This window comes from Zalophus californianus, chromosome 4 (assembly GCF_009762305.2).
Source record: "Zalophus californianus isolate mZalCal1 chromosome 4, mZalCal1.pri.v2, whole genome shotgun sequence".
NCBI lineage: Eukaryota > Metazoa > Chordata > Mammalia > Carnivora > Otariidae > Zalophus > Zalophus californianus.
Genome location: NC_045598.1, coordinates 4,125,410 through 4,152,521, shown reverse-complemented (window position 1 = coordinate 4,152,521; position 27,112 = coordinate 4,125,410). Strand labels below are relative to the sequence as shown.

Here is a 27,112-nt window from a genome sequence, read left to right as displayed (position 1 = left end):
CCATTGTTCTATCACCAATGTTAAAAAATTGTGGCTTATATTTCCATCGTTTCCCCAGGCTCACACGTTTGCTTTTGCTTTTCCCAAGCCAAGCCAAGATCGCGCTGTAAAGTTTTGCATTCTGCCTTTTGAAAAATGTGATGTATCCTGAGCTTTTCCACGATTGGCCAACATTCTCCCTCCCCACGAACTGAAGTGGGCGGTCATCCCGCGCGCAGAGGCCACGTCCTGGGCTTTCCCGCTGCCCCCGGGGCAGGGTCCCCGCGCGGAAGCAGCCTGGGCACCCCGCGGGCGGCCCCGCTCGCGCCTGCGCGCCCAAGGGTGTCAGGGCGGGGTCGCTTCAGTGTTCTTCGGACGGGGACATTCTTGAGTTTGGGGCTCCTTTCTGGCAGACGTCGGCGACCACTTCTCGGCCCGGGACCCAGGTGCCCCGCGACCCCGCCCGCCGTTAGCCGTTCGGCCTGGGTCAAGGGATCCCGGGAGGAGGGAGGAGGGAGAGGCCTCGGGGGAACGGCGGGGTGGGGCCACAGACGGGGCGGGGCCGCGGGCGGGGCGCTCCAGCCAAAGCCGGCCTCGGGCCCCGCGGCGCGGCGGTATCGCGAGAGCTCGCGGGAGGCGCGCCGCTCTGGGCAGCGGCGCCTCCCGGTCGGCGGCGGCGGCGCAGTGCGCAGGCGCGGCGGGCGGGCTTTCCCCAGGCTACAGCCGGCGCCGTCGCCCGCTCGTCGGCCGCCCGGCGCCATGGCGGGCTGCGCGGCGCGGGCTCCGCCGGGCTCCGAGGCGCGTCTCAGCCTCGCCACCTTCCTGCTGGGCGCCTCCGTGCTCGCGCTACCGCTGCTCACGCGCGCCGGCCTGCAGGGCCGCACCGGGCTGGCCCTCTACGTGGCCGGGCTCAACGCGCTGCTGCTGCTGCTCTACCGGCCGCCGCGCTACCAGGTGCGGGCCGGGCGGAGGCGGGCCGGGGCGAGGGCGGGAGCCCGGTGGGTTGGGCACGGCGCGCGGGCTCCGTCCGGTCGGGGTCGGGGCGGGCCGGGAGCTGGGCCTGCGGGGGACGGGGGCCGCTTCCTCCGGTCGTGTTCTTTATCGGCGAGTTCAGGCGGCAGGAGGGACCCAGGCTCGCGGGGCGCGGGCCCCCACATCTCCGGCAGAGTGGGTGGGAAATTGCAGTTGGTGCTGTTCAGCACCTGCGGCAGAGGCGCGTGGGGTGGTGGGGGGGGGGGGGAGCGGGCCCAGGAGTTCTTTTATGTAATTTAAGGTGTGGAGACTTTCCTGCTGCCAAGTCTCAGGTCAGAGGGGGCTGGGCGCGGAGTCCCGCTTGCCTGGGCTAGATTCGCTGCGTGGTCTTGGGAAAAATCCAACCAATAAACTAGGTTCGTGCGGTTTTCCCCACGGCTCTGAATAACAATAGCAATGGCAGCTAGAACTTACGTAGCGCTTACTCCTAAGTGCTTTACATGGGTACTCGTCACAGCAATCCTAAAAGGTAGGTACCATTATTATCCCCATTGTGTATGTGAGGAAACCCGAGGTCCAGAAAGGCTAAGTAACTTGCCCAAGGCCACACAGCCAGAGAGGGGTGGACGCGGGATCTGAACCCAGGCACCCCTGCTTCACCCTGTTAATTTCTGAGCACACCAGCTCTACGTGTTTGCCAGTAGCCTACTCCCCGGAAGTAGGATGTGTGCTCCTGCAGACTGGGTGGGTGCTCCCTGTGTGCTCAGGGAACAGCCAGGTGACTGAGCTTCTTTTGGGTCCGTTTCAGATAGCCATCCGAGCTTGTTTCCTTGGCTTTGTGTTCGGCTGCGGCATGTTGCTAAGTTTTAGCCAGTCTTCTTGGAATCACTTTGGCTGGTAAGAAGTACTTTGGGAATAATGGTTTTGAGGCGAGGGTGGGAGAATCAGAGAGTCAGATGTGGTATTTCCTCATCCCTGTGTCTCATCTCGACTGGCTGAAGGCTGTTTAGGTTTCTGTAAGGTCTCTAACTTCCACCTAGATTCCTATGTCTTGGACCCTAAGTACTTGTGCCCACCGGTTGCTTCTGTTGCAGGCAGAAACAGGTCTCCCTGGCACCCTCCCCGTAGGTGCCCTCATCAGTAATGTGACGAGCCCTTCCCAGAAGAGGGTACAGGTCCTCGCTGACAGGAAGGGGCAAGGCTCTGGCTCGTCTTCACAGGCCTTTTCCATCTCTAATTTCTATTAGGTCACATCTAGTGCATCCCCCACGGCCAGTGTAGGATTTTTCCCTACACTATGATTTCAGGCCCTTGAGCCTTCTAGTCCCTGACCTGGATATGAACCAGTGGCTTCAAGGTAAAAAGCTTTATCTCCTGTTATCAATACTCTGAGCCATCTAATCCTTCTTTGCTGGAATTGTTTTGTTGAATTTTTGTATTCAACATACATCACTGCTTTATTTTGATTATGTCCCACTCTCATACTTTGTGTAGTATCATTTTCAAAAGACTGTGAAAGGCCCATAATGCCTTCCCTACCTATGTTTGTTTGTTTGGTCTATTACATTCCACATGTAGTCCTTTTAAAACCCCACCTTCTGCAAACCTGAGCAGCCATGTTACATGTGGGTGCCTGCTGTCCACTCTCAGATAGGTAACAACGGGACCTCCTCTTAGAATTCAGGGACAGTTCGGCAGACCCAAATTTGTACTTTGAGTTATGGCTGACTTGATTCCCTTGCCCCAACTTACCTCTCTTTCTTTTTGTTTCTAAACAGGTATATGTGCTCCTTGTCACTATTCCATTATTCTGAATATTTAGTCACAGCAGTCAATAATCCCAAAAGTCTGTCCTTGGATTCCTTTCTCCTGAATCACAGTCTGGAGTATACAGTAGCTGCTCTTTCTTCTTGGATAGAGTTCACACTAGAAAATATCTTTTGGCCAGGTCAGTGTGTCTTCCTTTCTCCTCTGGAGGGGAGAAGGGTGGTTTTGTGCAGGCCTGAGGGCAGTGACATGGGTTCACCTCTCAGCTATAATCTCCCGGAGTGATTTTCCCCGGATCTCTATCCTCACTAAGCTCTTTATAAAGGACAAACAGAGCCTGTGAATTCCACTTCTGGATTTTGAATGGAGGACGTGTTGACCGTTTGCCTTAAGCCTTCCATAACATACCACACTAGCTAATATACCAAACTGTGATAGCTGTAATCTTAATTTTACAGTCAGAGATTTGCATCTGTTGATTTTCTGTGACTTGAGACTTTTCTTGTGAAGATTTTATTAACAAAAACCTCTGCATCTGAAACCTCTCAAATTGAACTTTCCACAGCAAATTAAGTAAAATGTATGTGGATCCCGGGGTTCAGTAAAGAGCCAGGGCGGGAAACACTAGATCCTTCTCTGCTTCACTTAGCTGTCCTTGTCCCCAAGGGAAGGAAGGGGGCATGTGGCTGAGGGACATGGATGGGGAGTCCATCAGGTCTTTGCCAAGACTCTCTAATTGGGTTGTTGGCACTTTAAACAGATGAACAGCACAACTTAGGGGAATGTGTTTTGCTTATAATTAAATTTTAATGTGATGACAAATGCTAATTGCCCACTAGCATGTTTCCTAATGTTGCTAGCCTTGGGAAAATAGGTTAATTTTAAGCATCTGCAGGGGGAGCTCCACAGTCCCATGTCTTCACTTCCTGTTTGTCACATGTCTCTCCTCCAGAACTGAAGCAGATCACCTGGCTCAGTGCCATGGGGCTGCTGATGGTGGTCTTTGGAGAATGTCTGAGGAAAGCGGCGATGTTCACAGCTGGCTCCAATTTCAACCACGTGGTGCAGAATGAAAAATCAGAAACCCACACTCTGGTCACAAGTGGAGTGTATGCTTGGTTCCGGCATCCTTCCTATGTTGGGTGGTTTTACTGGAGTATTGGAACCCAGGTACAGTATCAGAAATGACAGTGGTTGCCTTTAATTTCTTTTACGTTTTTAAAAATTGACATAACTCACATAGCATAAAATTCACCATTTCAAAGTGTACAATTCAGTGGATTTCAGTGGATTTATTAGGTTGTTGGTCTCCTTTAAATAGGTGCATGTGCCCCCTGTCATGTTTTGAGTGAGAACAAAATAAAATGCAAAAGAACTGATGTAGTCCTTAACATTTTTTTTACTATGTACATAAAATCTGGGTGTCCTAAACTTGTAAACTCCTGGCGATTCTAGATACTGTTAGCCCATCTGCTCTACCCCTTCCCTGCTTCTTTAAATTAGATCTGGAGCACCCCAGTGGGTGCTCTGAGGACAGAGATGGGGCTTTCGGGAGAGAGAGCCTTCTGCTCAAGTGGATTCTGATTTTCATTCGAAGCTGCTGTTGATGAGGCAAAGGTCTAGATTGGATTTAATATGAGCTACAGAGGTTTATTCTGTCTCAGGTTGCAGACCAAGCCTTGTTTCCTGCCTATTGCCTCTTGGATATGTTCTCTTGGTTCTAGAAAGACTTGGTCAGAGAATGTGACCAGAGCTTAGGAGACTCCTCACCTCTTTGGGAAAATCCAGTCTGGGGCTCCCAAGCATTCCATTGGCAATGCATGGTCCGTTGGGGAGACTCTGGTGACCCCCCATGGTGTAGAAGGGTCAGGACAGTCCGCACAGGACTTATTTTAATACCTGCATTTCTGAAACCTAAGACTCTCCTGCATCAACAATCGTATTCCCTGAGAACAAGTTGACTGTAGTAGAATCATGTAATTTGCCATAAATGCTATCTGCATACCGAAGTGCTCTAGAACTGAAGAGTTTGCCTACCGCTGTGACCATAGATCTTTTCACACTGTGACCCAGCACACATGCGCATATAAAAATGGAACAGGTCTTTTCCAGGATAGTACTTACTGTGTACAAAATACTCTATTTTTTGTCTTATTTGTAATGCTACTTATGATGCACTGAATGGATTTCAGGGCACAGGAACAGGTTGTGGCCTGCTATTGGGAAACCCCACTACAGGGTGTGTCAAGAAGCCACACGTGTGTGATGGCTGTGGGGGCACAGGCTCCGGGATCATCGACAGGGCCAGTCCTGGCTTTCACATTGGCTGCTTGGCCTCTCTGTCCTCACACGTTAAGTGAGAACAGCAGTGCCACCTCAGAGGTTTGCTGTGGGGGCTTATTGGTTGGAAAGGGCTTAGCTTGTGCTTGAAACACAGTTAAGTACCCTGTAAGCAATGATGGGAGCAAGTCGAGGGCATGTGCCTGGCTCTCTGGGTGGAAGTTGCCTCCTTGGGGTAGACACGTTTCCATGGGGGTCCGTCAGAGTGGGCAGGGGTGGAGTGGTGGGTTTCCCACACAGCACAGAAGTTCCTGAGAGCTGGGAGATGTTCTTGGCCTGGAGGGGTTGTTTGGTGGTAGATCAGTGGGGAAGATGTTCTCAAAGTGGAAAAAGCACATGAGTAAGGAGGTGAGAGGCAGTCCAAGTGGGTACAGCCCTGAGGAAGGGGGCTGGAGGCAAGGCACTGCTTTTCTGGGTTTGGGCAGGGGAGTGGTTTGAAGACAAGTGATTTCACAGTAGCACTGTATGTGGTACAGGGCTAGGCCGTGGGGGCCAGGAGGGGGGCACGAGACAGCTGCGAGGGGTGTGTGTGTGCGCGTGCACATACACACTTGGAACAGGAAGGGGCAGGCTGGGAGCTCCACGGGAACTCTCACCTGGGGTGGGATCAGGAACTGCCCTCATCTGCCCTGAGGATTGAAATCCGAAAAGTTGATCTTTCTTATTTTTTTATTTTTTTTATTTTTTAAAAATTTTATTTATTTGTCAGAGAGAAAACACAAGTGAGCACAAGCAGGGGGAGTGCAGGCAGAGGGAGAAGCTTGCTCCCTGCTGAGCAAGGAGCCCAATGCGGGGCTCGATCCCAGGATCCTGGGATCATGACCTGAGCCGAAAGCAGCGCTTAACTGACTCAGCCACCCAGGCGTCCCATGAAAAGTTGATCTTTTAATTTTTAGATCTCTCTCACATAAGAGGAACAACAGAAAAGTGTCTGGAAAAAAACTAAAGTGATGAGTGTTTAGCTCTGATGTAAAAGTAGGGGTAAGGTTTCAGTGAATGGTTTCAGTTCTCAAAGACACTAATAGTATTTTGAGAGTCTCTGGGGCCCTTGGCAGGAAGTCCTCTGTGGATATTCAGGAGAAGCAGGTGCTGCTGAAGTTCTCGGTGTCGGGACACTGACCCTGATCAACTTCGTGTCCCCCGCCAGGTGATGCTGTGTAATCCCGTCTGTGGTGTTGGCTACGCTCTCACAGTGTGGCGATTCTTCCGAGATCGGACAGAAGAAGAGGAGATCTCATTAATTCACTTTTTTGGAGAGGAGTACCTGGAGTATAAGAAGCGGGTGCCCACAGGCCTGCCTTTTATAAAGGGGGTCAAGGTGGAGCTATAACACAGCAGGAGCGGGCCAGGTTGGGCCCCGGGGGGCCTCCCACTCGGCATGGCCCGGGCCACAGCTGCCTCCCGTCAGCCACTCTGCGGAATGGATTTTCTGAACCATTTTGTGTGTCACCAATTACTCTTCTGGAGTATCACTCAAGACCAAATGGTCAGAAGGCCTTAGGACCAAAGGACCCCACACCCTAGAGCAATCTGTTCTTGGGCTGAATCAAGGTAGGACACAGATCAAACATGGACAAGGAGCAAATAACAGCAATATTCTACAGCGACCCCCCCAGAAGGGCCCTGGTGAGGGCCCCGGCTGCGCACCATCCCCCACGAGGCATTTGGTGTAACTGAGACCCCTCAGGAGAAGTGGACGCGCTCATTCCTGCGTAAGGCTTCTTTGGCAGGAAGGGGTACGTGGACAGCAGTGCTTAGTGTTAGAAGTACGTTCAGAATCTAACTGGAAAACAGCACAGCTTCAACCTCCTTACTCCTGTGCTAAGTGCATGAGCGTCTATACGGTTGTAGAGATAATTCTTCACGAGGCACTTTGGCTCTTAATATATTTAATCGTATTTACATATCTATTTTTTATAAATAGCAGTATAAATTCTAAGGGGACTTGGTGTTTATAGCCCCAACTTTTATTTGGCAGACAGGCAGCATGGACACCTCCAGACGATTTGGCTGAGTGGCTTGTTAACAAGGCACTCCCTCCCCAAGCCAGGGAGACTGTGGGCCTCTGTGGCATTCCCTGGGGTCCTGGCTCCTGCTCTTCTCCCGAGAGGGGGCTGTTACCAGTGACAGGCGTGTCGAAGATGTATCATTTTTCCTTTATCCAAGAAATGCTTACTGAACCCCTGCTCTGTGTGAGGCATTGTTAACCATCGGGAAGTACTACTCTCCATTTATTTGGGATTTTAGTCTTAATGCATCATAGCTTATATTTTTGTGTTTCAATTGAAATTTATTAACTATTCATTTCTATGTTCTGTTCTCAAAATTCCACCGACTCTAATGCCATTTCGGACTGTCTTTTCCAAAGGGGTTCAAGCATATATAACTACGATTCAAGCAAGTCAGCTTACGAAAGTCTTAAATAGAGCAAATGATCCCAACTGAGATTTAGTCAGTATTTTTGTTTTTCAAGTTTGGGGAGAGTGGTTGGCTTTAAATACATCAGCTTTAAGACCCTTGTTTAATTCTGGATAAGAGAGGGCCTTGGTCTCAGCGTGAAAAGCGTGAAATCCTTCCTGCAGTTGGCGGTGGCACTACCGAAGCCCTCTCGCGAAGGCGGTGGCCGCCCCTGGCTGCAGAGCTGCCCAGCTGCCACGCCGCGCCTGGCGGCTTCGAGGAGCCACTTAACCTTTCTGTGCCTAGATTCCCCATCTGTCGAATGGGGTCAATACCACCTACCTCATAGGGGTGTTGTGAAAATTTAGAAGAACAACGTCAGACGTTTCAAATACTTAGATAAGAGAGATGGCATAAATGGAATCTGCGCCGTGAGAGATTGCACAGATGCGGACCCTGGTCAGCTGTACCAGACTCTGGAATTGTGTGTTCAGAAGAGCATGTTACCAACTCAGAAATAGTACTGACTTCTAGATTTCATGGCCTAATTAATTTTTTCGTTATTATATATACCAAAGAGGTTTACGGGTTTGTTGATTCCTGGGATGACACTCTTCTGGTGTGAGTGGACCCTACCATCGGCCCTCGAGAGGGCCTTGCAGCCAGGCTGGCCAAGGCCGCTGCTGGAGCTCTCAGCAGCTGGTCCCTCTGGCACGAACACTCCCCAGTGGGACGTCGACATGCACTTACTCTGGGAACTTGAGTTGAATCAGTTCTGACTTGTTCTCCAGACCACGCTTAGCAAAGTAAACTCCACTCATCGGGATTGCAGACTGGAGGAAGGCGTGGCTGGGGTTTCGGCAGCCATCCCCAGCTCCTTGAGGGAAAGTTCTGTGCTGCATCTAGCAGGATTGGACCCAGCTTTCATTCCCGCGGTGGGGGGTGGGGGTGGGGGGGCTGTGAAGTTGTCTTTAATAGATGGAGGACAGCTAACGATGGCCCTTGGCTCTGGACAGAAAGTCTGAAGGCGCTGGCATTTGGTGATCTCAGCTTCGTCCGCCTGCTGGAGTTCACGAAGCCCACCTTCCTGCCAGGCTCTTGAGCTCAGGAGGTAGGCCTGGTGTTTTGCAGTGAGATGCTACCGTTACACCACCTGGGCTTTAAAAAGCAAAATCCCATGGGCGGGAGTAGGGACACACCCCGAGCCTGACTTGTACACCCAGAGCAGAAGTCAGCAGTTACTTAGGGAGAAAAGATGAACTACTTAGGGGAAGATTTGGCAAGTGATTGACTTTCATCTAGTACTGACATTTTCAGATTATTTTTAACTGTATAAATTTAGCAGTGACAGTGTACACGACAGAGAATCAGGTTAATGAAGTACAGGCTTTTTGGGTATTCCCAAAAGCTTTTTGGGTAAAGGCCACATCACCAGTTCCCTTAAATTAAGAAACTGTCAAAAGAGATGACTTACTTTTTCCATTGCAGGTTTTAAAGTGGAGATTCTTAAATGGAGAAAAGGCAATGCACAGAACAAAGCTACTTTGAAGCAGCGTAAAATGAAACATTCTATGAGGATTTGCAGGCTGTGGCTGAGAATAGCAGTTTACAGAAAAGAGGTAGTGAGTAGCAGAAGCCTGGCTGAAAGCGAAAGACAGCATACCCCACTGTCCCTTCATCATTTGTAGGAACTGCTTCTTGAGCCTAAAGACTAAACTTTATTAATCCCTTCCATTTATTTAACACACTGAGTGATTGACATGATAGGGGAATATTCCTAAACCAATACATGTGTTAATAGCTTAGGCTCAGGAGGGTCGTCCGTAGCTCAAGCTCGTTCTGGTAGCAGTCACTCTGTCATAGGTACAGTAAACCACTGTCCCTTCTCTGCACTTTCTTACTGCCTTAGATAGTTGTGATCTCCCACCACATCTTGCTTCTGTAGTGACTTGATGAGGTTGGTGGGAGAGGCTTGCTCTCTGTGCCCTGCTGTGAGACTTGATGCCTTGCCCTGGGCTTGGAGGGCCAGCCGTCACGGGTGGTCCCAAGCGCTTGCTCTAGAGGAAGCCATCCCGTAGCTAGGAGAGTAATTTAATGGAGTAATTATTCTACTCGTCTTTTTACATGCAGAAATGTTTATTTAAATATTTTAAATTGGATTTTCTTTCACAGATACTGAATATTCTTTCCAATTCTTAAATAAAACTGTACTTGATTTCACCATGAACCATAGCGTTATTGGGTGGGACGTAATCATGTCACCTCTGACTAAGAAATGTCTGGGACTTACAGCATAAAACCAGATGTATTTTGCCCACTCAATTCAGTTCTGAATGCTAATCTCTAACCAGTTTGTTACGACAAGTTCCTCCTGCCCGTTAGGCTACCAAGGGTTTGTGATGCTCCGGAATGAGTGTCCATGCTCCAAAACAGGTGCAGAGGTGTTGGATATTGATGTGATGTTTTCGTGTGTTGATCTGCTGGTCTGCCTGGCATGTGGAAGCCATTTGCTGTTGGAACCGCTGAGTAAGCTGGATATCTGCTTAAAATGTGGCTGTGTGGACATTTTACCTCCAAAACTTTAAATTTTAGGTCATCTGGGTTAATTTTCCTTTTTAAGCATTTGAGACATTTCACCTGATAGAAAGGGCAACTGGAAAAGCGAGAAAAAGTTGTGGAGAAGTTGTGACCATCTCCTGCCCCACATGCCACTGGCTGCTGCTTTTTCCGTGAGCTCAGTCCTTGTGTGAAAGGAGAAAACTGGAGTGGGGTTTCCTCTTTGCTGAGTCCGTGCTCAGGTTGCTGGGTGGAACTTACCAGCAGGGCCAGTGCTGCACAGTGCTGGAGTCTCCTTATCTCAAGTTTGGACTGGTGCGGGCTGATGGGAGTGCGGGTCCCCGCATGCAGACGCTAAGGGGGTGCCAGAGCAGCGAAGGGCTTTTCCATGTGGACTGGGATGCCGTCCGCAGCTGCGTGATGGGGACCAAGACTTCGTGCAGTGCGAACACAGGGAAGAGTGAAGCTCAGCTCAGGCGAAACAATCTGAAATGAGGACCTGTCAGAGTTTCTGGGGTCTTCTGCTGTCTAGTGATTACCCTGTGTTTCATGATGGGAACAACGTTTTCTTAAATATCCCAGTCTTGATGTGCAGGCTGTAAAATACCCACCCCTCAGGACCAGTCCCATTTGCTAAGTCGGGCGCTCTCTCCGTGTGGGGATATCACCCCCGTTCTTCTGTCTGGGTCTATGAGGGTCTTTATTCTTCAGTGGAGGCTCTTCTGTGAGGCTGTTCAGAGTCCGGCCGTTCCCTCTACGTTCTGATGTTTTCTCTCTCTTCTCTGTGACACTCACCGGGTCATTCCTAAAGGAACACTTGACTTGAGGTCTACTCACCACCCCCATGCCAGCACTAACATCCACTGGGGCCAAGGCTTTTGGAATGGGAAGCCTTTCTGGAAGTACCCATGGGTGAACCAGAACTGTATCATCTCCTAAAGGATTCTCATCCCATTTTTTTCTTTTCTTTTTTTTTTTTTTAAAGATAATATTTATTAGCACAAGCAGGGGAAGGCGGCAGGGAGAGGGAGAAGCAGACTCCCCGCTGAGCAGGGAGCCCGATGTGGGGCTTGATTCCAGGACCCTGGGATCATGACCCGAGCCAAAGGCAGATGCTTAAGCGTCTGAGCCACCCAGGTGCCCCTCTCATCCCGTTTCTAATGATTTTTAGTTGCCCAAACATCTGCAGTTCAGGCCTTCTCAGAGCCTTGTGGTGAAAACAGGTTTGAATGGACACTCCCCTGGAGCATCTGAGCAGAACGTGGTGGCAGGGAGGGTGAGACTAGTTTCTGGCCTGTCACAGCAGCGGACTGTGCCATGTCCTCCAAGCTCTGCCCACTCTGATTTTTGCAGCCCCGTGGTGAGCACACTTAACTGAGAGCAAAATACTAAAAGATCAGCTTGTGACAGTGATGTATCTGTTCCTGCGCATTGCTTTTTTCCTCTGGCAAGTATTTTGGCAAACACCGTGCCTCCAGTGAACAGTGATGCTCCCACATCGAGATATGATCCTCAGTCACTTTTTCTCATTTAAGTGACTCTGAGTCACTTGGTGTAAATGCACGCGAGCCAGTCTGCAACCCTCGGCAGTGTGAGCGGTGCAGACAGCAGCCGTGGCCGTTTATGATTCTAGAACGCCAGCCACCTCTGTCCTCCGTGAATTCTCTGGCCCTGTATTTTACAACCAGACCCAGCCGAGCCCATAGAGCTGGTCAGCGTCAAGCCTGGGCCGAATGGGAAAGAAACCCGGGGACCTGTCCCTGTGCCTCATGTTTGTCTCAGATTGAATCACTTACCACTTGGGCTGGGAAGGCTCGCCTTACCTGGCCTGAGTCTCACCGTTGGCGCTGTCATCACACGTGTTTTGTAGGTGCTCCGACTGTTCGTCTGCTGGCGCCTGAAGCCTATGTGAGAGAAAGTTCCCGGGAAGCTTGAAGGCAGCAGAGCCGGCCGCTGACTGACTGTCCTTCAGCTCTCTAGACAGAGAGCCAAACTGAGTGAGACACTCAGGCCTGCCTAGGGTTTTGGTCCTCAGATATTGACTGAAGGCCAGGGCTCCTCTCAGGACAGTTACGTTGTGGTCAGGAAGACGTGCCGAGCTTGGGAAGAAGGCGCTGCAGGATCAGGCAGCGGGGGATGGCAGGAGCAGAGACCTCTGTGGAGAGGATCTCTGGGACAGTCTGAAGCAAGAACATTCCAGGCAGAGGCTGGGAGGGGGGAGCTGGTCTGACTTCCCTGGGTAACTGAAAGGCCATTGTGACTGGGGTGTGGTGAGGGGCTAGTGTGGTTGGAGGTGGACAAGGAGGGTCCCAAAAGGGCTGTCAGGCCCTGGAGTGATGGGAAGTCTAGGCTTTAAGAAGACCATTAGCTATGGAACACCCTAGAGGGGCCGGAGAGGGTCGGTGATGGTGGCTTGCCCTGGGGCTGCCATGGGGACAACCATGGGCTGAGACAGTCATGTCAGCAGGACTCCGGGATTGGTTGGAAATGGGGCGAGGAAAGGAAAGGAATCAGAAGGTCCCTGGCCTTCTCACTCGGGCATCTGGGTGATGTGATGCCCCTCACTGCAAGGGGGGTGTGTGGGGGAGGATATGGAGTCCTGCCACTGGGGGATCTGAGGCACCTGTGACAGACGTGTCCAAGTGGAGACCCCCAGGACGGGGCAGTTGGAGAGGGGTCTGGAGCCCAGGAGGGCCTATGCTGGGAAGGGCTTGGAGGTTGTCTGTGTCGCAGTGGGATTTTAAAGTTGTGGGGATGGATGAAGCCCCTTCAGCATAGGGTGTGGGATGGGGAGAGGCCCTAGGACTGGGCCCTGGGGAGAGCTGACACTTGGGCACTGAGCAGAGGTGGCAGAGTGGCCAGTCTAAGAAGGGACAGCCTGAGCGGCAGGAGGGAAACCAGTGTGGGCTGCCTCAGAACAAGAGAGGAGTGTGGTGAGGGCAGCCATGAGCACCACTGAGAGACCAAGGGCTGCGGCCAGAGGTCACTGACCACAGCCGGCCACAGGAGCGGGCTCGGGGGGTGGGGCTGCCGGCAGTGGAAGACCAGGAAGCAGAGGCAGCGACACCAGACACCTGGAGAATGGTGCCCTGGAAAGGGACAGAGGCAGCCTCCCTCCCCCACAGACCTCCAGGAGCTGGGCTCTAGCCTGAGCTTTCCCTTTGCCAAAATTGGCCACAGGCGCCATTTCCCCACAGAGCCAGGCCTCCAGGAGCACATTACTTGAAGCTAGTTTCTCACCGAAGCAGAGCGCTCAGAAGGAAATGCACACCAATTATAAGAACGAGGCTTGGTACACGTGCACAGCCTGAACGAGTTTGGTAGGCGGCACCCAGAATGTCACCTCCGTCCAGAGGCCCCCCGGGGGTCATCACCATCCTGACTGCTAATGCCAGAGGATAGTTGTGTCTGGTTTTGAGGTTTTATAAATGGAATTGCACAGTAGGTGGAGTAAGCGACTTTGCACGCTGAGGAGACACGGCAGCTAGTCCTGGGTAGGCCAGGGTGCCGTCACAACTGTGCGGGGGCTGTGCCAAGTCCAACCTCGCCGCACGCATGTCAGAAGGCTCACTTGAAGGGTGGCTTGGCGGTTCTGGACGAACATAACAATTGCACACGCTTTAATTTTCCTTCTTCCTCAAACTCCGATAAAACTCTAGTAAAGGGGCCAAAACAACAGGGGAAGAAACTTCCCCAGGTTGAGAACAGAAAGGGATAACACCAAAATTTTTGAAGCTGGAGGGCACGTAGTCAGTGGTTAACTACCTCAGCAGACATGAGAAACCCAAGCTCAGAGTGGACAGTGGGACAAGCCAAGGCCCAGCTCCGTTCACACCACAGAATCCTAGCGGGCCCAGCAACTGGCAGCCCCCTCGCCTCTGCAACAGGGAGGACGGGACAGAAGTAGGGAGGGGGGTGACAGTCAAGATCCTTACCGCAGAGCAGCTGCCCCTCCCGCACCCCACCAAAGGGTTAGTCTCTGGGAGGGTACCACACGTAGGTGAGAACTGCTGGAAAGCAGGTGTGCCTGCAAATGCTCCACATAGTGGCCTTCAGGAAGGAGGCTGGGGAAAACACAGAAAAAAGCCCTGCCTACCCTGATCCCCTGCATTGAAGCGCCACCCACGTGCTCTGAGCATCCAGTCTGCCCCTGCCCCCCAGCTCCTAATAGGAGCACATGATCAAAGATGACCGGACAAAAGCCTTTAATGTGGAAGATGGAAACCTAAACAAACAAACAAACTTGGAGGAAACAGAGTTGAGGGAGAAAAAAAACAACAAACACCTATCAGCCTCAGAGGGGTAAGAAACTATGTCCATGAAACAACAGAAGGCGTGAAAAAAAGTCTAGGGTACAAAACAAGAGCTCTTGGAAATGGAAAACAATGAAATTTTAAAAATAGCTCTTGGAAATTTTCTTCAAAAAAAATGAAGAACTCAGTATAACGGTTGGAAGAAAAAGGACGTCTCACAGAAAGTACAGCAGAGAGACAGAAGAAAACACTGAGAAGGCAAATCAGAGGGCCAGCCCAGAAGAGCCAATATTCAGTAATAGGGATTCCAGAAAGAGAAAAAGTGAAACCAACTCACTGGTTCAGAAAGATGTGTGTCAAAACTGAAGGACATGAACTTCCAGACTGAAAGGACCGGGTCCTTTCTAATGGATGGAAGTAGACCCTCACCAGTGGGAAGTTTCAGAACTCTGGGACCAGAGAAAATTCCACAAGCTTCTAAAGAGAATAAGTAGGTCTTGTCACTAGGATTAGGAATCAGAATGCCTTCAGACTTCTCAAAGACAGCCTTGGAAGCTAGAAAATAATGCAGCGATGCTGTCAAAGGAGAATCATTTCCAATCTAGAATTTCAGTCTAGAATTCGATACCCAGGAAAACTATCAATCAAGTGTGAAGGCAGAATAAAGACATTTCAGACTGGTGCTGTCCAAAATATAGACCTCCTGTGCACCCTTGTTCAAAGAACTATGGTGGGGGTGGTGGACTCGACCAAACCACGAGAAAGAGGAAACGTGGGGTACAGGAAACAGATCAAAGGTAGGGGTGAGGCAAATGGGGTCCCCAAGAGGGTGGTAGAGGAAGAGCTCAGCCTGACCACTGTGCACCAGACCTATAGGGCAACCAGCCTACCCTGGGGCCAGGTGACTCAAGGGACAGGCACATTGAGGACCTGCCACCAACATCGCTCTGCTACGGCAACACCTTTTGATGCCCAAGTACAGTGCTGAGAGCCTAGCCTTGTCTAGACTTTGCTTAAGCATGTAGTGAGGAAGTTCTGTGCTCTCTTCCATGTCCTGTTGCCCGGATCTACTGAGGGCTGTCATTACACCCACAAGAAGTATCTTTTGCTTTGACCTACCCCTGAGGGCCAGAGGTGGGCGATTTTGTGCCTAGAAGCAGAAACTCAAAGCAGCCCACTCATTCTGTGTTTTTGGAGATGTCCAGAACCTGGTCTGCCCAGATGCCCTCAGTAAACTCTCATGCCCTGACCCACTGACTTCCTGAAAAGAGCTCTTCTGAATGTGTGGCACCTTTCCCACACACATTCTTAAGTGTCTTGGCTCTCCTGTGAACACCCCTTGGTCTCACCTGGGCTCCAGCCGCTCCTTCACCTTGGCAATGGAGCGGACATAGGGCGTGATCTGCTTGGTGATGGTGGTCAGGTAGGCATTCTCCTGCTTCAGCTGGAGAAGGTCATGGAGCTGGGCTGTGGGAGCCAAGGCCAGAGCGTTGGGTCTTGTTGGCTTCAGGTTCTTACTGTCAAGCCTCATACCATCTAAACATCCCAACTACCTCAGCGATTGCCTCTTTAATTAAAGGGCAGCGTGGGACTTGGGAAGGCATTCTGCTTACTGAATCCTGACCTCACATGCATCATTTTGGGGCATTAGCAATTGTGGGGCAAAGTCAAGGACTACGGGGAAGAGCATGGGAGTTTGTATCTGGTTAGTGGGTAACTGACTTGCTGCCCCTGCCAGCACGTGGGTTAGCTCCAGGAAAGGGGTGCACCCAGCAGCAGTTGCCTGCCACCTTCGTAAATCTCCTGCTCGTTAGCCACCCGCTGGTAGGATTCCTCCCAAATCTGAAAGAGAAAGTGAGTTGGACGTTGCATACGGCCATGAGTTGGAATTTCCACTGGTGGCATTTCTGTCCTCCAGCTACTCAGGGCCATAGGGCACCCCCAGCTAGTTCACATGGTTCCAGGCGGCAAAGACCCCAGTTCCAGAACTTGACACACGAGGGCCTCATGTTGGACCAGGCCAAGGTCCTGTTTCTCTCCCCTTCCTGTCTTGGGGTAACCCATGTATAAGGTGCCAGGTGGGGCTAGGTGCCCGGGAAGGGGGTCGCTACCTCCTGGAAGACTGCTCTCATCCCCTCCAGGGAAGCGTACTCCGAGGCAATCTGCACGTCCACCTGCAGGGACTTGTGCAGGATGTCTCCCATGATCTCTGCCTTGATGAGCGAGTGGTGCTTGGTGAGGTCCCGGTGCAACTCTTGTACCTGGTCCTTCAGGTTCTGCATCTCTGCCTGCAGGCGCTGTGCAGGGAGACCCAATGAGTGCCTGTGGTTCCTGCGAGGCTGTGTTCACTGTGGGGGCCAGGTGGCCAGGACTAGATTTGGCCACTGCACTTTGGTGAGAAGGGGTGGGGCCTTCCCGAGCCCGCAGCTCCCTGGCCCCACTCACCCGGTAGGAGTCCTCATAGTGGCGGCAGTGCTCTGTGAACGGTGTATCCTCCCCCTCCGCCAGCAGCACCTTGGTGCTGATGGACCGGTGCAGCGTGGGCTTTTGGACCGGCGACCCCAACATCTTTCCCACTGGGGAAGGGCAGCTGGGCCCCATCAGCACCTTGGGGCCTGAGCCCGCTGCTAGTCTGAGGAGAGAGCCAGTGTGAATGCAGATTGGGGGTGGGGGGGCTGGGAGGGTCTTCCCCTACTCCAGGCTCTCAGCCTCTTCCCCTGGACTGCCCGCCAGAACCACCTAGGGCCTCTGAAAAAGCCTCTGCAAGCCCCACCCAAGACCAAGGACATCAGCATCGTATTTTAAAAAACTCCCCAGGGAAGTGTCAACGTACAGACAAAAGAGTCCATCGGGACATGTCAGGCCTGGTCCGGAGTAAACTTTGTTCACTCACACATGGGACTTTGGACATTTGGCCTGATGCCCAGTCTCCCTTGACTGGGGCCCCCAGGCACATATGTCCAGCTCAGGCATTTCTCCTAACTCCTCCTGTGTCTCTGGCTCTCCAGACTAAGGCCTGGAAATCAGGCCTTACCCCAAGCTGCCCCTTCCCTTCAGTCCCCATGCGCCCCGTTCTGGGTGGCGGATGCTGCAGTGGCAGCTGGGGACAGCCCCCCGCTCCTCCCCATCCTCCCCTAACCAGGCTCTGCGCCAGATTGGGCAGGGACTTCCAGCCTCTGGGGAGGGCGACAAGCAGCCAGTCCCCACTGCGACGGGTACCTTGTGCCGCCCCCCACAGCCCGTCCCCGCGGCAGGGAGGGCACCCCAGCTGCTCACGTGTTGGCGCCGCCCCCAGCACCTGTCACCCGGCGCGGCCCCAGCAGCAGCAGCGGCTCCAGGCAGCGCGCAAACTCGGCGCGGTGGTCGCTGGTGATCTGGGTGGCAGGGGTGGGTGGTGAGGCGGCCTTTTTACCCGCTGGTCCCACGGCCCCAGCCCAGCCCCCTCCACCGTGCACCTTGCTGTTCTGTGCTGGCCGGAGGTGCTGGGGACGTGTGACGATGCCCTGCAGCCTCTCCATCAGCTCCTGCAGCCAGAGGAGGGTGCTCAGGCCCATGTAGGGGGTGGGGGTGGGGGACGACAGTGAAGCCCCATGCCCCCCCCCCCAAGGCAAGGCTGTCTTTGGCACTTCACCTGCTGTGCACTGGGGGCTGCAGCCCTTCCCTGGGACTGTCCCAGAACCCCCACACCACCCCAGCCCCCAAATCCACAGGAAAGTCGGGGGTGGCAGGGGTCCCGGTAGACTCTACACTTTGGGGGAGTGGAGGCTCATGCTCCCTTCCAGGCTTCGCTGTCCTTTTAAAAGGGACTCAGCTGGCCCCTAAATGGTTTGCAGATGATGGTGTGGAGGAGGGGGAAGGTAAGCCCAGAGAGCCCTGGTCCAGCCAAAGTGGCAGGCTGCCAAGCCCTCAGGTGGCAGTTGGCTGTGCAGGGTGGGCTGCTGGTCGGAAGTGGGGAGACCCTTCAGGAGCTAGGGAGACTCACATAGCCCAGGTCCAGAAACTCAGCCTTATTGGCCAAGCTGAGGAAGGAAGAGCAGATGACCAGGTGAACCTGTGGGGGGGGGACCCTACTCAGTACCTGGCCAGGGGTGGGAGGCCTCTGGGCTGGGGTGCCCAGCCCTGAACCCCCAGCTCCCCTTACCTGCAGGGTGGGCAATAGAGTGGCCAGGTGGGACAGCTGCTCCTTGAACGCCTTGTCCTTCTCTTCGTATTGGCTGGGGGAGGGGCAGGCAGCCTCATCTCGGAGGGGAGGGCTGCTCACCCCCACCTAGCTGGGACCTCAGAAGTGGGAAGTTCCATCCCCCAACCACCTTTGTTCATCTTCCCTGTCAGCACTTCCTGCACCCTGAGCCACTCTGCCCTCTTCACCCTGAGGTCTTGCTCCCCAGGGTGGGGCAGGGTCTGCCCAGGTCCAGGCAGTGGGGCCAAGGGGCAGGGGGTGGAGACCCCGCCACCACTCACCTCTGCACAGCCTGCAGCAACAGCGTTTTCCTCTCTGCCAGTTTGTCCTGGGAGGGACAGCCTGCTTCTGACTGGGCATGCCCAGCCTGCCCCCTCCCAACACTCACCCACTCCTGGGGCCCAGCCGCACAGCTGGTTAGGCTGGCTGTGTCTCCGGCCTCCTAGCCCTTCCTTCCTGCATGCCCCCCCCCCCCCCGGCCTGAGAGCCCGGGTGCCCTCACCTGAAATGTCACCTCCTGGGGGGGACGCCTTCCCGCTACCACCAGCCTGGGGCTGGACCTCACCTGGCCACGTGACTAAGTAACTCCCGGAAAGAGCTCCATGCTTGCTGCCCTGCCTCACTGCAAACGCCACAGGCGCGGGAGGTGGGGTGTTGTGGGTCCCGGGTCATGGCTGCTGAGGATGCTCAGCCTGTGGCGGTCCAGTGCGCACAGCCCCTCACCTGCATGCTGCCGAAGAGGGCGTGGATGGCGGCCTCCTCCTCCGCCGCGCTGCGCCGCACCTCCTCCACCATCGCCTGCAGCAGCGCGATGGCCTCGCGTGTGGCCGTCTGCAGGGCCTTCACGGCCTGGGAACAGGGCGGCCTCAGCCTGGCAGGCGCGCACATTCCCGGGCCCCAGGGCGCCGGGCACCCCGCGCTCACCAGCACCGCCTGCTCCAGCCGCTCGCAGCCCTGCACGTAGGCTGACTCGAGGTCCACGCAGTGCGCCCGGCTCTCCCTGCGGGGAGCCCGCGCATGAGCCCCGCTCCTGGCCGCCCTCCTGCCCGCTCACCTCCCGCTCTCTCTACCCACCCCTGCATGTCCCGGAAGCAGCGGATGCACAGCAGCGACTTCTTGTCGGTGGAGAACATGATGTAGGGCTCCGCGTGAAGCGCTGCGGCGGGGGCGGTGGTGAGGGCTCCGGGCAGGCCCACCCCGGCCCCCGGCCCCGGCCCCGGCCCCGGGCCCCCACCCGGCACGCCGCACTCACTGCACTTCTGGAGCACATCGCGGCTGCGCTGGCCCAGGGCCACGATGTCGTGGCGCGCGAACATGCGTGCCCGGTGCGTTTCATCGCGGCAGCGCGCGCACAGCGGCTGCCCGCACGTGTTGCAGAAGTACGTGGTCTCTGCATCCTGAGGACGGAGGACCGAGTGCAGCCTCAGCCTGCCCACGGCCTGGGGAGCCTGAGCCTGCGCCTGTCACTGAGCACGTCAGTCTCAGCCTGGGGCAGGCACGTGCCTACGTGCAGCCCTTTCCTGTGATCCTGACGCTCTAATATACCCAGTTTACAGATGAGAAGAGACACTGAAGGGGGGTGGGGCGTGGCAGAAACATTCTACCTACAACAAAATTTCAAACTTGAAGGCTTTTCCAGCCCATCTTGGCACCCTCAATATTGGCCAAATGACTGTGCCCACCCTGGCCATCTGGAGTCACCACGAGGCTGGGAGAGGAAAGGGGATGAGGGCCAGTTGTCCCCCTTCCCTAGGCCAGATCCAGGGCTGAGAGTCCAGGTCTTGGGCTGCAGCTGTGGCTTTGACCCCAGCAATGGCTATGAAAGCACAGACCCCAACTCCTTACTTTGGCATTCAAGGCCATTTCCTCCCCTGCTCTCCCTGCCTCCAGCCCCTAACCTCCTGCTGGTCATCTCTCTACTGCTGGAGCTCACCTATCCCAGTACTAGCCCAGCACACCCAGAGCTTTTGATCCTGCAGGGCTGTTCTCCTGGGACTTGGGGTACCCCACCCACCCACACAGCTTCCACAGGTCAGAGTCCCATGGGTTTTTCACAGCCCAGCCTGAAGCCTAGCCTCTGCTCCTTTCATAGACCCGGGGCGGGGGGGGGGGGGGGGGCCCGCGGGGAAGCGGGTGGCAGGAACACCTCTCCCCACTAGCACATTGTCCTCACTTCCCCTTGGGCTGCAGGTAGCTGCAGACAGCTCCCCAGGTAGCAGTGGGTCCTGAAGGACAGGCCCAAGCCTGTGCACTGGACCGCCCTTCCTGGAGGTCACAACTCCACCCTGAGTTGGGGACCAGTAAGATCTCCCCAAATCAAATGACTTTAACCTCTGCCACTATCTGCTAGTGCTTCCAGTCACTTATTCTGGACCTCAGTCTCCCCACCTGTAAAATGGGGCCCACATTTGGGATCCAGGGTGCCTTAGGTGTTGGAGAATCCACTGACGGGTAATGGTCTAAGGACATGTTGAGCGCATCAGGGAGCATCAGGGCCGTCAAACCTGGCACCCTCGGTCCCGGCCCACCCCCAGGCATCCCTGCCTGCTTGCTGCACTCCAGGTCACAGTTGGCACAGTGCACCACCTCCGTGCCATCCCCTGAGCTGTCCACCAGGAACTGCAGCAGCCGATCCACCGGAGGGAGCCCGCTGGGGCCCTTCACCACCGTCTGGTGTCTGTGGAGAAGCTACAGCCAAGATCCAGAGGCCCCTTCCCCACAGCTCCCTATCTCCATTCCCACCCCCCACATTCCAGGCTGGAACTAAAAATAGGGCCTGGCATCTGCTAGAAATATCTCACCCAGTGCTCACTCTGACCCTGTCCCTCCCTCTGCCCCGTCCTGGGTGAATCCTGGGGACCCTTGGTGTTGGTGGCAGCCTGGAATGTCAAAGGTGGAAACATCCCCCTCAACTGCCTCTCATTGCATTGCACAAATTTAGGGACACCACTAATAACTTGAGCCAACATAACCTGCTTATGTTGATCTAAGACTCAAGGGATCCCCAAAGTGGATTTCTGTGAGTGTTATGACCACTGTGCTGAGATCCTGTACCGTAGCAGCACTGCGAGGCGACATGACCTATGTTCTAGCCCCGCTCTTGCCTCCGGACTTTCTTTGGAAGGTCTTTGGCCCGTCACTCCAGGCCTCGGTTAACCTGCTCTGTATAATGGGCGGGAGCCTGCGCACTATGGTGCGGAGAGGTGCGGGCTGGGTGCGGCACAGCCAGAGCTTTGCCTTCCCTACACCTAGTTCCCCACTCACAAGGAGCCAATCTCCCCCAGGGGTGGCGGGTGTCTGTTGGGGCTTGGAGGCACTCACTGGCACAGCGGGCAGGCGAGGCGGCCATCGGTGGCGCGGCCGCGCAGGCAGCCGGCGCAGAAGTCGTGGAAGCAGTCCAGCAGGCACGGGCGCTCGAACTGTGCGTGGCACAGCGGGCACACCAGCGGGTGGCCGCTCGCAGCGTCCAGGGCTCCCAGGCCCTCCAGGGGCGCGAAGATAGCTCCCGACATCTTCTGGGAGAGCTCAGGAAGGCGGCGGGGCGTGTCCGATGCGGGAACCAGGCCGCGGAGTCCGCGCCAGCCCCCGCGTCCCCCTCGGCCCCCGCGAGCGGCTCCCTCCCCTCTACCCGGCCCGCACCCGACGGGGCGTCCAGCGGTCGTGGAGCGCTGCGGTTGGGAGCGCCCGGAGCAGGGAGAACCGGCAGGAGGCGTGCGGAGGGGTCCTATGCGCGCTCCCCGCCTCTCCCGCGCCCCCTTGGTGGCCCTGGAAGGTCAGACCTGGCAATGCGTCCTATCCAACGTCTAGCCTCCCCTGCTTCCACTTTGCCCACCGCACTCCCTCACTCCCACCCCAGGAATTCCCCTCCGGGTGTCCTCTGGGTGACCTGCAGGCGACACCCCTTCCTCGCCGGGCCGCAGCACGGCTCGGGCATGGTGCTCCCGTCCATCCTTCCCAGGCCGGCGGCTGCGCCTCGCCCCGAGAGCAGAGGCGGGAACACCGAGGCTGGAAAGACCTGCGGGGGGCGAAGGTCCGAGGCTCTGACTGGCCCCCGCCCGGGACGACTGAGCCCGGAGCCGCGGGAGCGCCGCGCAGGGCGGAGCCCGAGGACCCTGACTCTGGGCTCCTCCGGGATGCGGAGGCACGCGGGCTAGACCCGCTCTCTCCCTGCGGACTGGGGCCGGGACGCGAGTGAGTCTGCGCGTCCCCATTTCTTCCACGGCCAACTGGGGGCGCCAGAGAGCAGCGGCCGCCCCTCCGCAGACAGCCGGGTGCTGGAGAGAGCGCCTGGGCGGGGGAGGTGGGGGTGGGGGTGGGGGTGGGGGTGGGCTGGGATCCCAGGCCTGCCTCTGGCCGGTTGGGGTCTCGCGGCCAAGTCACTGACCTCTCAGAGGTGAAGCAGGGCGCGCGAGTTTAATGAAGTGAAATGCGCCTACTAGGCTTCTAAATAATTAAGGTCCCCACCCCCATCACCAGCCGAGTTCCCAATAAGAAGGGGTGGGCTTGGGAGGGAGAGGAGGTTCTGAGCCTTTCCGGCAGGGCTCCCTCTGCTGTTCTTGGCCTGGCCAGTGCTTGTTTATCCCAGTGTTGTTTTCTAGAGTGCCTTCCATCTTCAGGTCATTATCAGCCTTCTCTGCACGTGTTATTCTGAGCTCTGGGAAAGCAGCCTCTGTCTCTGCCTCTCTTGAAATCAGAGTCAAGCCCAGAGCCTGACCCACAGAAGGTGCTCTTACTAATCAGTTAGAAAAAGCTAGTAATTAATATTCAAGCTGGGTTTTGAAGGATGAGTAGGTGTTTGACAGGGGAAGAAAGGAAGTGAATTCTAGGGGTAAACCACCTGTTCTCTTAAGGGTCCTCTCTACTCCGGGTTCCATTTGTGCTCCAAGCAGCAATAACTGAAATAACAATGGCTAATGTTGTGGGCCAAGGTACTATTCAAAGTTCTTTTACTTGTATTAATTCACCTAATCCTGAACAACAGCCTCAGAAAGTAGAAAATGTTCCCCTAGTGAGTGGTAGAGCTGGTATGCAAAACTGGCGGAGGCTTTATAAATGAATTATGCAGCAGTTTCCCTCAGGAGGGGCAGTAGGAGGTGGATGTTCACTTTTTTTTTTTAAAGATTTTTATTTATTTATTAGAGAGAGAGAGTGAGTGAGAGAGAGCACAAGCAGGGGGAGAAAAAGAGGGAGAAGCAGACTCCCCACTGAGCAGGGAGCCTGATGCGGGACTCGATCCCGGGACACCAGGATCATGACCTGAGCCGAAGGCAGCCGCTTAACCTACTGAGCCACCCAGGTGTCCCTGGATGTTCACTCTTAATAAGCAGGCTTATTTAATCCATCCATTCTTGTCTTCATCTGTTACTGAGCAGAGCCATGGGCCATACACATGGGAGGGAACACAGCACAAATAGACAAGTATAATAATGGCAGACTGTGGGGCGCCTGGGTGGCTCAGTCGTTAGGCGTCTGCCTTCGGCTTGGGTCATGATCCCGGTGTCCTGGGATCGAGCCCTGCATCAGGCTCCTTGCTCACCAGGACGCCTGCTTCTCCCTCTCCCACTCCCCCTGCTTGTGTTCCCTCTCTCGCTGTGTCTCTCTCTGTCAAATAAATAAATACAATATTTAAAAAAAATTAAAAAAAATAATGGCAGACTGTGCTAAATGCTCCAAAGAAAATTATCAGTATGATGTGAAGGAGGGCAGTTGGGAGGGCACACTAGGTAATCATGGGCAGAGAGGGGCACCGAGCCTGAGACCTTGCAGGACAAGAAGAAATCAGATACAAGAAAAGCCACAAAGAGTTCAAAGCAGAGGGAGCAACAGGTACAAGGCCCCAGAAGCTGGAAAAAATGTCAAGCCAAGTACAGTAGACCGATGTGTGCGAGACTCAGGAACTCAGGGTTGGGGTGGTGCTGAGGATGGAGGGGGTGGGATGAGGAGCATGGGTTTCAGTGTGGGGAGAAGGACGAGGGGTGGAGTGAGGTCATCGGGGTGAGGGTGGGTCTACTTGACCTTCTAGACTAGAGGTATCAAGGAGACCATTGGTTGTATGTGAGGCGTCTAGGGAGACTTGGGGAGTTATACTTAAAGGCATGATCTTGGGTCATAACAAAGGTCAAGTGCAGATAAAGATGAGGGGAGCTGTGTGCCCTGAGGCCCTTCAAGCCCAGGGAAGGGGAGGGAGCAGCAAGGAGATGGAGAAGGAGTGGCCAGTGAGGTGGGAAGAGAGCGAGGAGAGGGTCCCAGGTCCTGGGGTCCCGAGGAAGAAAGGTCAGCAAGGAGGAGGGAGTGACCCACGGTGTCAGATGCTGCTAAGGAAGCAGGAGGAGGTTGGAAACCTGACCCTGGTCCTGAGCAGGGGGACATCACCAGTGACCTTAGTGAGAGCTGTCCCCATCACCGGGGCACAAAGGCCTGACCAGAGTGGGTTCAAGAGACGATGGGAGGACAGGGCACAGAGGCAACGCTTCCAAGAAGATTGGTGCAAGGAGATTGTCTTAGTCCATTCAGGCTGCTGTAACAAAATACCACAGACTGAGTGGCTTCAACAGCAGAAATTTCTCACAGTTCTGGAGCTGGAAGTCCAAGATCAATGTACAGAAGGATTTGGCTCCTGGTGAGAGCCCAGGGTCCTCTTCATGGCTTGTAAGTCAGCCACCTTCTCACTCTGTCCTCACAGAGAGAGCCAGATCTCAGGTCTACTTTTTTTTTTTTTAAGATTTTATTTATTTATTTGACACAGAGAGAGAGAGAGAGAGAGAGAGAGAGAGAGTGTGCACAAGCAGGGGGGAGGGGCAGAGGGAGAGGGAGAAGCAGGCTCCCCACTGAGCAAGGAGCCCCATGGGGGGCTAGAACTCACCACCTGGGGGTCAAGAGTTGCACGCTTCACCAACTGAGCCAGCCAGGTGCCCCTTAGGTCCATTCTTTCCCTTATGAGGGTGCCAATCCAATCATGGAGCCCCACCAAAGGCCCCACTTCCTCATACCGTCACTTTGGGGGTTGGGGCTTCCACTATGAATTTTGGGGGGATGCATTCAGTCCATAGCAGGGAGAAAAGAAAAGAGGTGGTAACTGATGGGAATGTTAGGAGATCAAGAGATTGCCTTTCATTTTTAAAGATGGGAGATATAAAATAATGATTAATCCCCAAGTGTCAAGCTGGTCTCTGATGGGAACAAGGGCTCTTGTTCCGAGGTAACAGTGGGTGGGGTGGGATGGCGGTTCGTGGATGTTGCTGGGTGGTTAGATGTGGGCGTGCCTGAATACTCTCTTTGGATTGCTTCTTTGTTTCCAAAGAAAGAGCAATGGAGGGGCACCTGGGTGGCTCAGTTGTTAGGCATCTGCCTTCGGCTCAGGTCATGACCCCGGGGTCCTGGGATCGAGCCCAGCATCGGGCTCCCTGCTCAGCGGGAAGCCTGCTTCTCCCTCTCCCACTCTCCCTGCTTGTGTTCCCTCTCTCGCTGTCTCTCTCTCTCTGTCAAGTAAATAAATAAAATCTTAAAAAAAAAAAAGAAAAGAAAAGAAATAGCAATGGAAGTCATCAGCTGAGAGAGAGGCTGGGGAAGACGGGCTGGCATTCTAACCAGAGGTGGCAAATAGTCACTTAGGAGAGGATGCTTGGATTGTCAGGCAGCCTCAAGGGCTTGCTGGGGTTGGGAGCTCTATCAGCCAGGAGAAAGCACACCAATTTTTTAATAGAATTTAATGTAAAGGATTGTTAAGTAGGTATAAAGACTGGTAAACTAGTTAATGGAAGGGGTGAACAAGAGCAGTAGCAACCGTAGGAAGCAGCTGCCACGCCTAGGGTGGTTTTATTAAAATGTAGGAGCTTAAAGGATGGGCCCCAGGGAGTTGATATCTTGGGGGGGGGGGGTCGTGCAGCTGGGTTGGGCTGGGGTCTCTGGGGAGAAAAAAGGAGACTGGTTCTCCATGTGTTGGAGTAACTGCAAACTGGATTCAGCTACTGTTTCTGGAATGTGCCATCCAATGGCCACTACCAGGATGAAGAAGCAAGAGTGGGTGACATTGACAGAAGAGGAACAAACAGGAAGCAAACAGGATGATGCCCCTCCAGCCCCTACTGAAAGAACAAGAACGGCAGCAGCCTGCAAAGCAGGAATGTGGTTTGCAGGCAAGAATAGCAGGATGGGTTCGGTACTTGGTCACCGGGCACAAAAGGCCTGAGTTTAAGCCTAGACCAGTCAGTATGGTGTGTTTCCTCCAACTATTGTAAGCCAGGATTGGATTTCTGCCAGATGAGGACATTGCAGCCAGGTGCGTGGAGCACGCATGCAACTGAGTGGTTACAACAAAGGACCCCAGGATGTAACTGGTAAGGACAAGAGGGGGTGAGGATGGGTGGAAAGCAGTCCAGTGGATCGTAGGCCTGGGGATGAAGACCCGCCGCTACTCAACTTGTGGCGCATAGAACCCCACCACCAGCAGCATCTTCGGGGAGCTTGTGAGAAATGCAGAATCTCAAGCCACTGAGACCCACTGAATTGGAATCTGCATTTTGAGGAGATCCCCCAGGTGATTCCTGTCTACGTGCCAGCCTGAGAAAGGCAGGCACAAGAATTTTTGGAACTGGGAAACTACAAGGCACGAGCTGGAAAGCTAGGTGGTGACGATCGGAGGGTGGGCGGCTCGTATTTGAGATGGCGA

At 54.4% G+C, this 27,112-nt stretch overlaps 2 protein-coding genes across 9 annotated transcripts; one reads left to right on the top strand and one right to left on the bottom strand.

Moving 5' to 3' along the window:
• Positions 1 to 666: 666 nt before the first annotated feature.
• On the top strand, positions 667 to 9,682 carry ICMT (isoprenylcysteine carboxyl methyltransferase). The gene is made up of 5 exons (XM_027610303.2): positions 667 to 933; positions 1,760 to 1,848; positions 2,730 to 2,899; positions 3,671 to 3,888; positions 6,206 to 9,682. The coding sequence occupies exons 1-5, from the start codon at positions 739 to 741 to the stop codon at positions 6,386 to 6,388; spliced, it is 855 nt and encodes a 284-aa protein (XP_027466104.1). The 5' UTR covers positions 667 to 738; the 3' UTR covers positions 6,389 to 9,682.
• RNF207 (ring finger protein 207) lies at positions 5,848 to 21,991 on the bottom strand. Of its 8 annotated transcripts, XM_027610252.2 has the most exons (19): positions 21,766 to 21,991; positions 20,833 to 21,121; positions 19,697 to 19,841; positions 19,519 to 19,600; positions 19,369 to 19,444; positions 19,168 to 19,293; positions 18,726 to 18,772; positions 18,406 to 18,478; positions 18,247 to 18,315; positions 17,720 to 17,788; positions 17,541 to 17,638; positions 16,710 to 16,896; positions 16,376 to 16,561; positions 16,055 to 16,106; positions 15,614 to 15,731; positions 11,835 to 11,915; positions 10,623 to 10,816; positions 10,273 to 10,497; positions 5,848 to 6,261 (listed from the first exon to the last, which is right to left on the bottom strand). In XM_027610252.2, exons 1-17 carry the CDS (start codon positions 21,954 to 21,956, stop codon positions 10,645 to 10,647), a joined length of 2,061 nt encoding a protein of 686 aa, XP_027466053.1. In that variant the 5' UTR covers positions 21,957 to 21,991; the 3' UTR covers positions 5,848 to 6,261; positions 10,273 to 10,497; positions 10,623 to 10,644. The 8 variants fall into 8 exon arrangements, with proteins under 8 accessions (XP_027466053.1, XP_027466044.1, XP_027466079.1 ...); XM_027610243.2 differs by having other exon boundaries at positions 10,273 to 10,816; XM_027610278.2 differs by having other exon boundaries at positions 10,273 to 10,816; positions 20,989 to 21,121.
• Positions 21,992 to 27,112: the final 5,121 nt, after the last annotated feature.

Excerpts from the sequence above, each read along its gene's own strand:
- RNF207 (XM_027610243.2), bottom strand. The coding sequence starts at position 21,956 with ATGTCGGGAGCTATCTTCGCGCCCCTGGAGGGCCTGGGAGCCCTGGAC. Across the intron at positions 18,316-18,405 it reads CTCTATTGCCCACCCTGCAG|GTTCACCTGGTCATCTGCTC; the intron begins GTAAGGGGAGCT and ends CCCCCCCCACAG. Across the intron at positions 16,107-16,375 it reads TGAGAGCAGTCTTCCAGGAG|ATTTGGGAGGAATCCTACCA; the intron begins GTAGCGACCCCC and ends TTTCTCTTTCAG.
- ICMT (XM_027610303.2), top strand. The coding sequence starts at position 739 with ATGGCGGGCTGCGCGGCGCGGGCTCCGCCGGGCTCCGAGGCGCGTCTC. Across the intron at positions 2,900-3,670 it reads AGAAAATATCTTTTGGCCAG|AACTGAAGCAGATCACCTGG; the intron begins GTCAGTGTGTCT and ends TCTCTCCTCCAG. Across the intron at positions 3,889-6,205 it reads ACTGGAGTATTGGAACCCAG|GTGATGCTGTGTAATCCCGT; the intron begins GTACAGTATCAG and ends GTCCCCCGCCAG.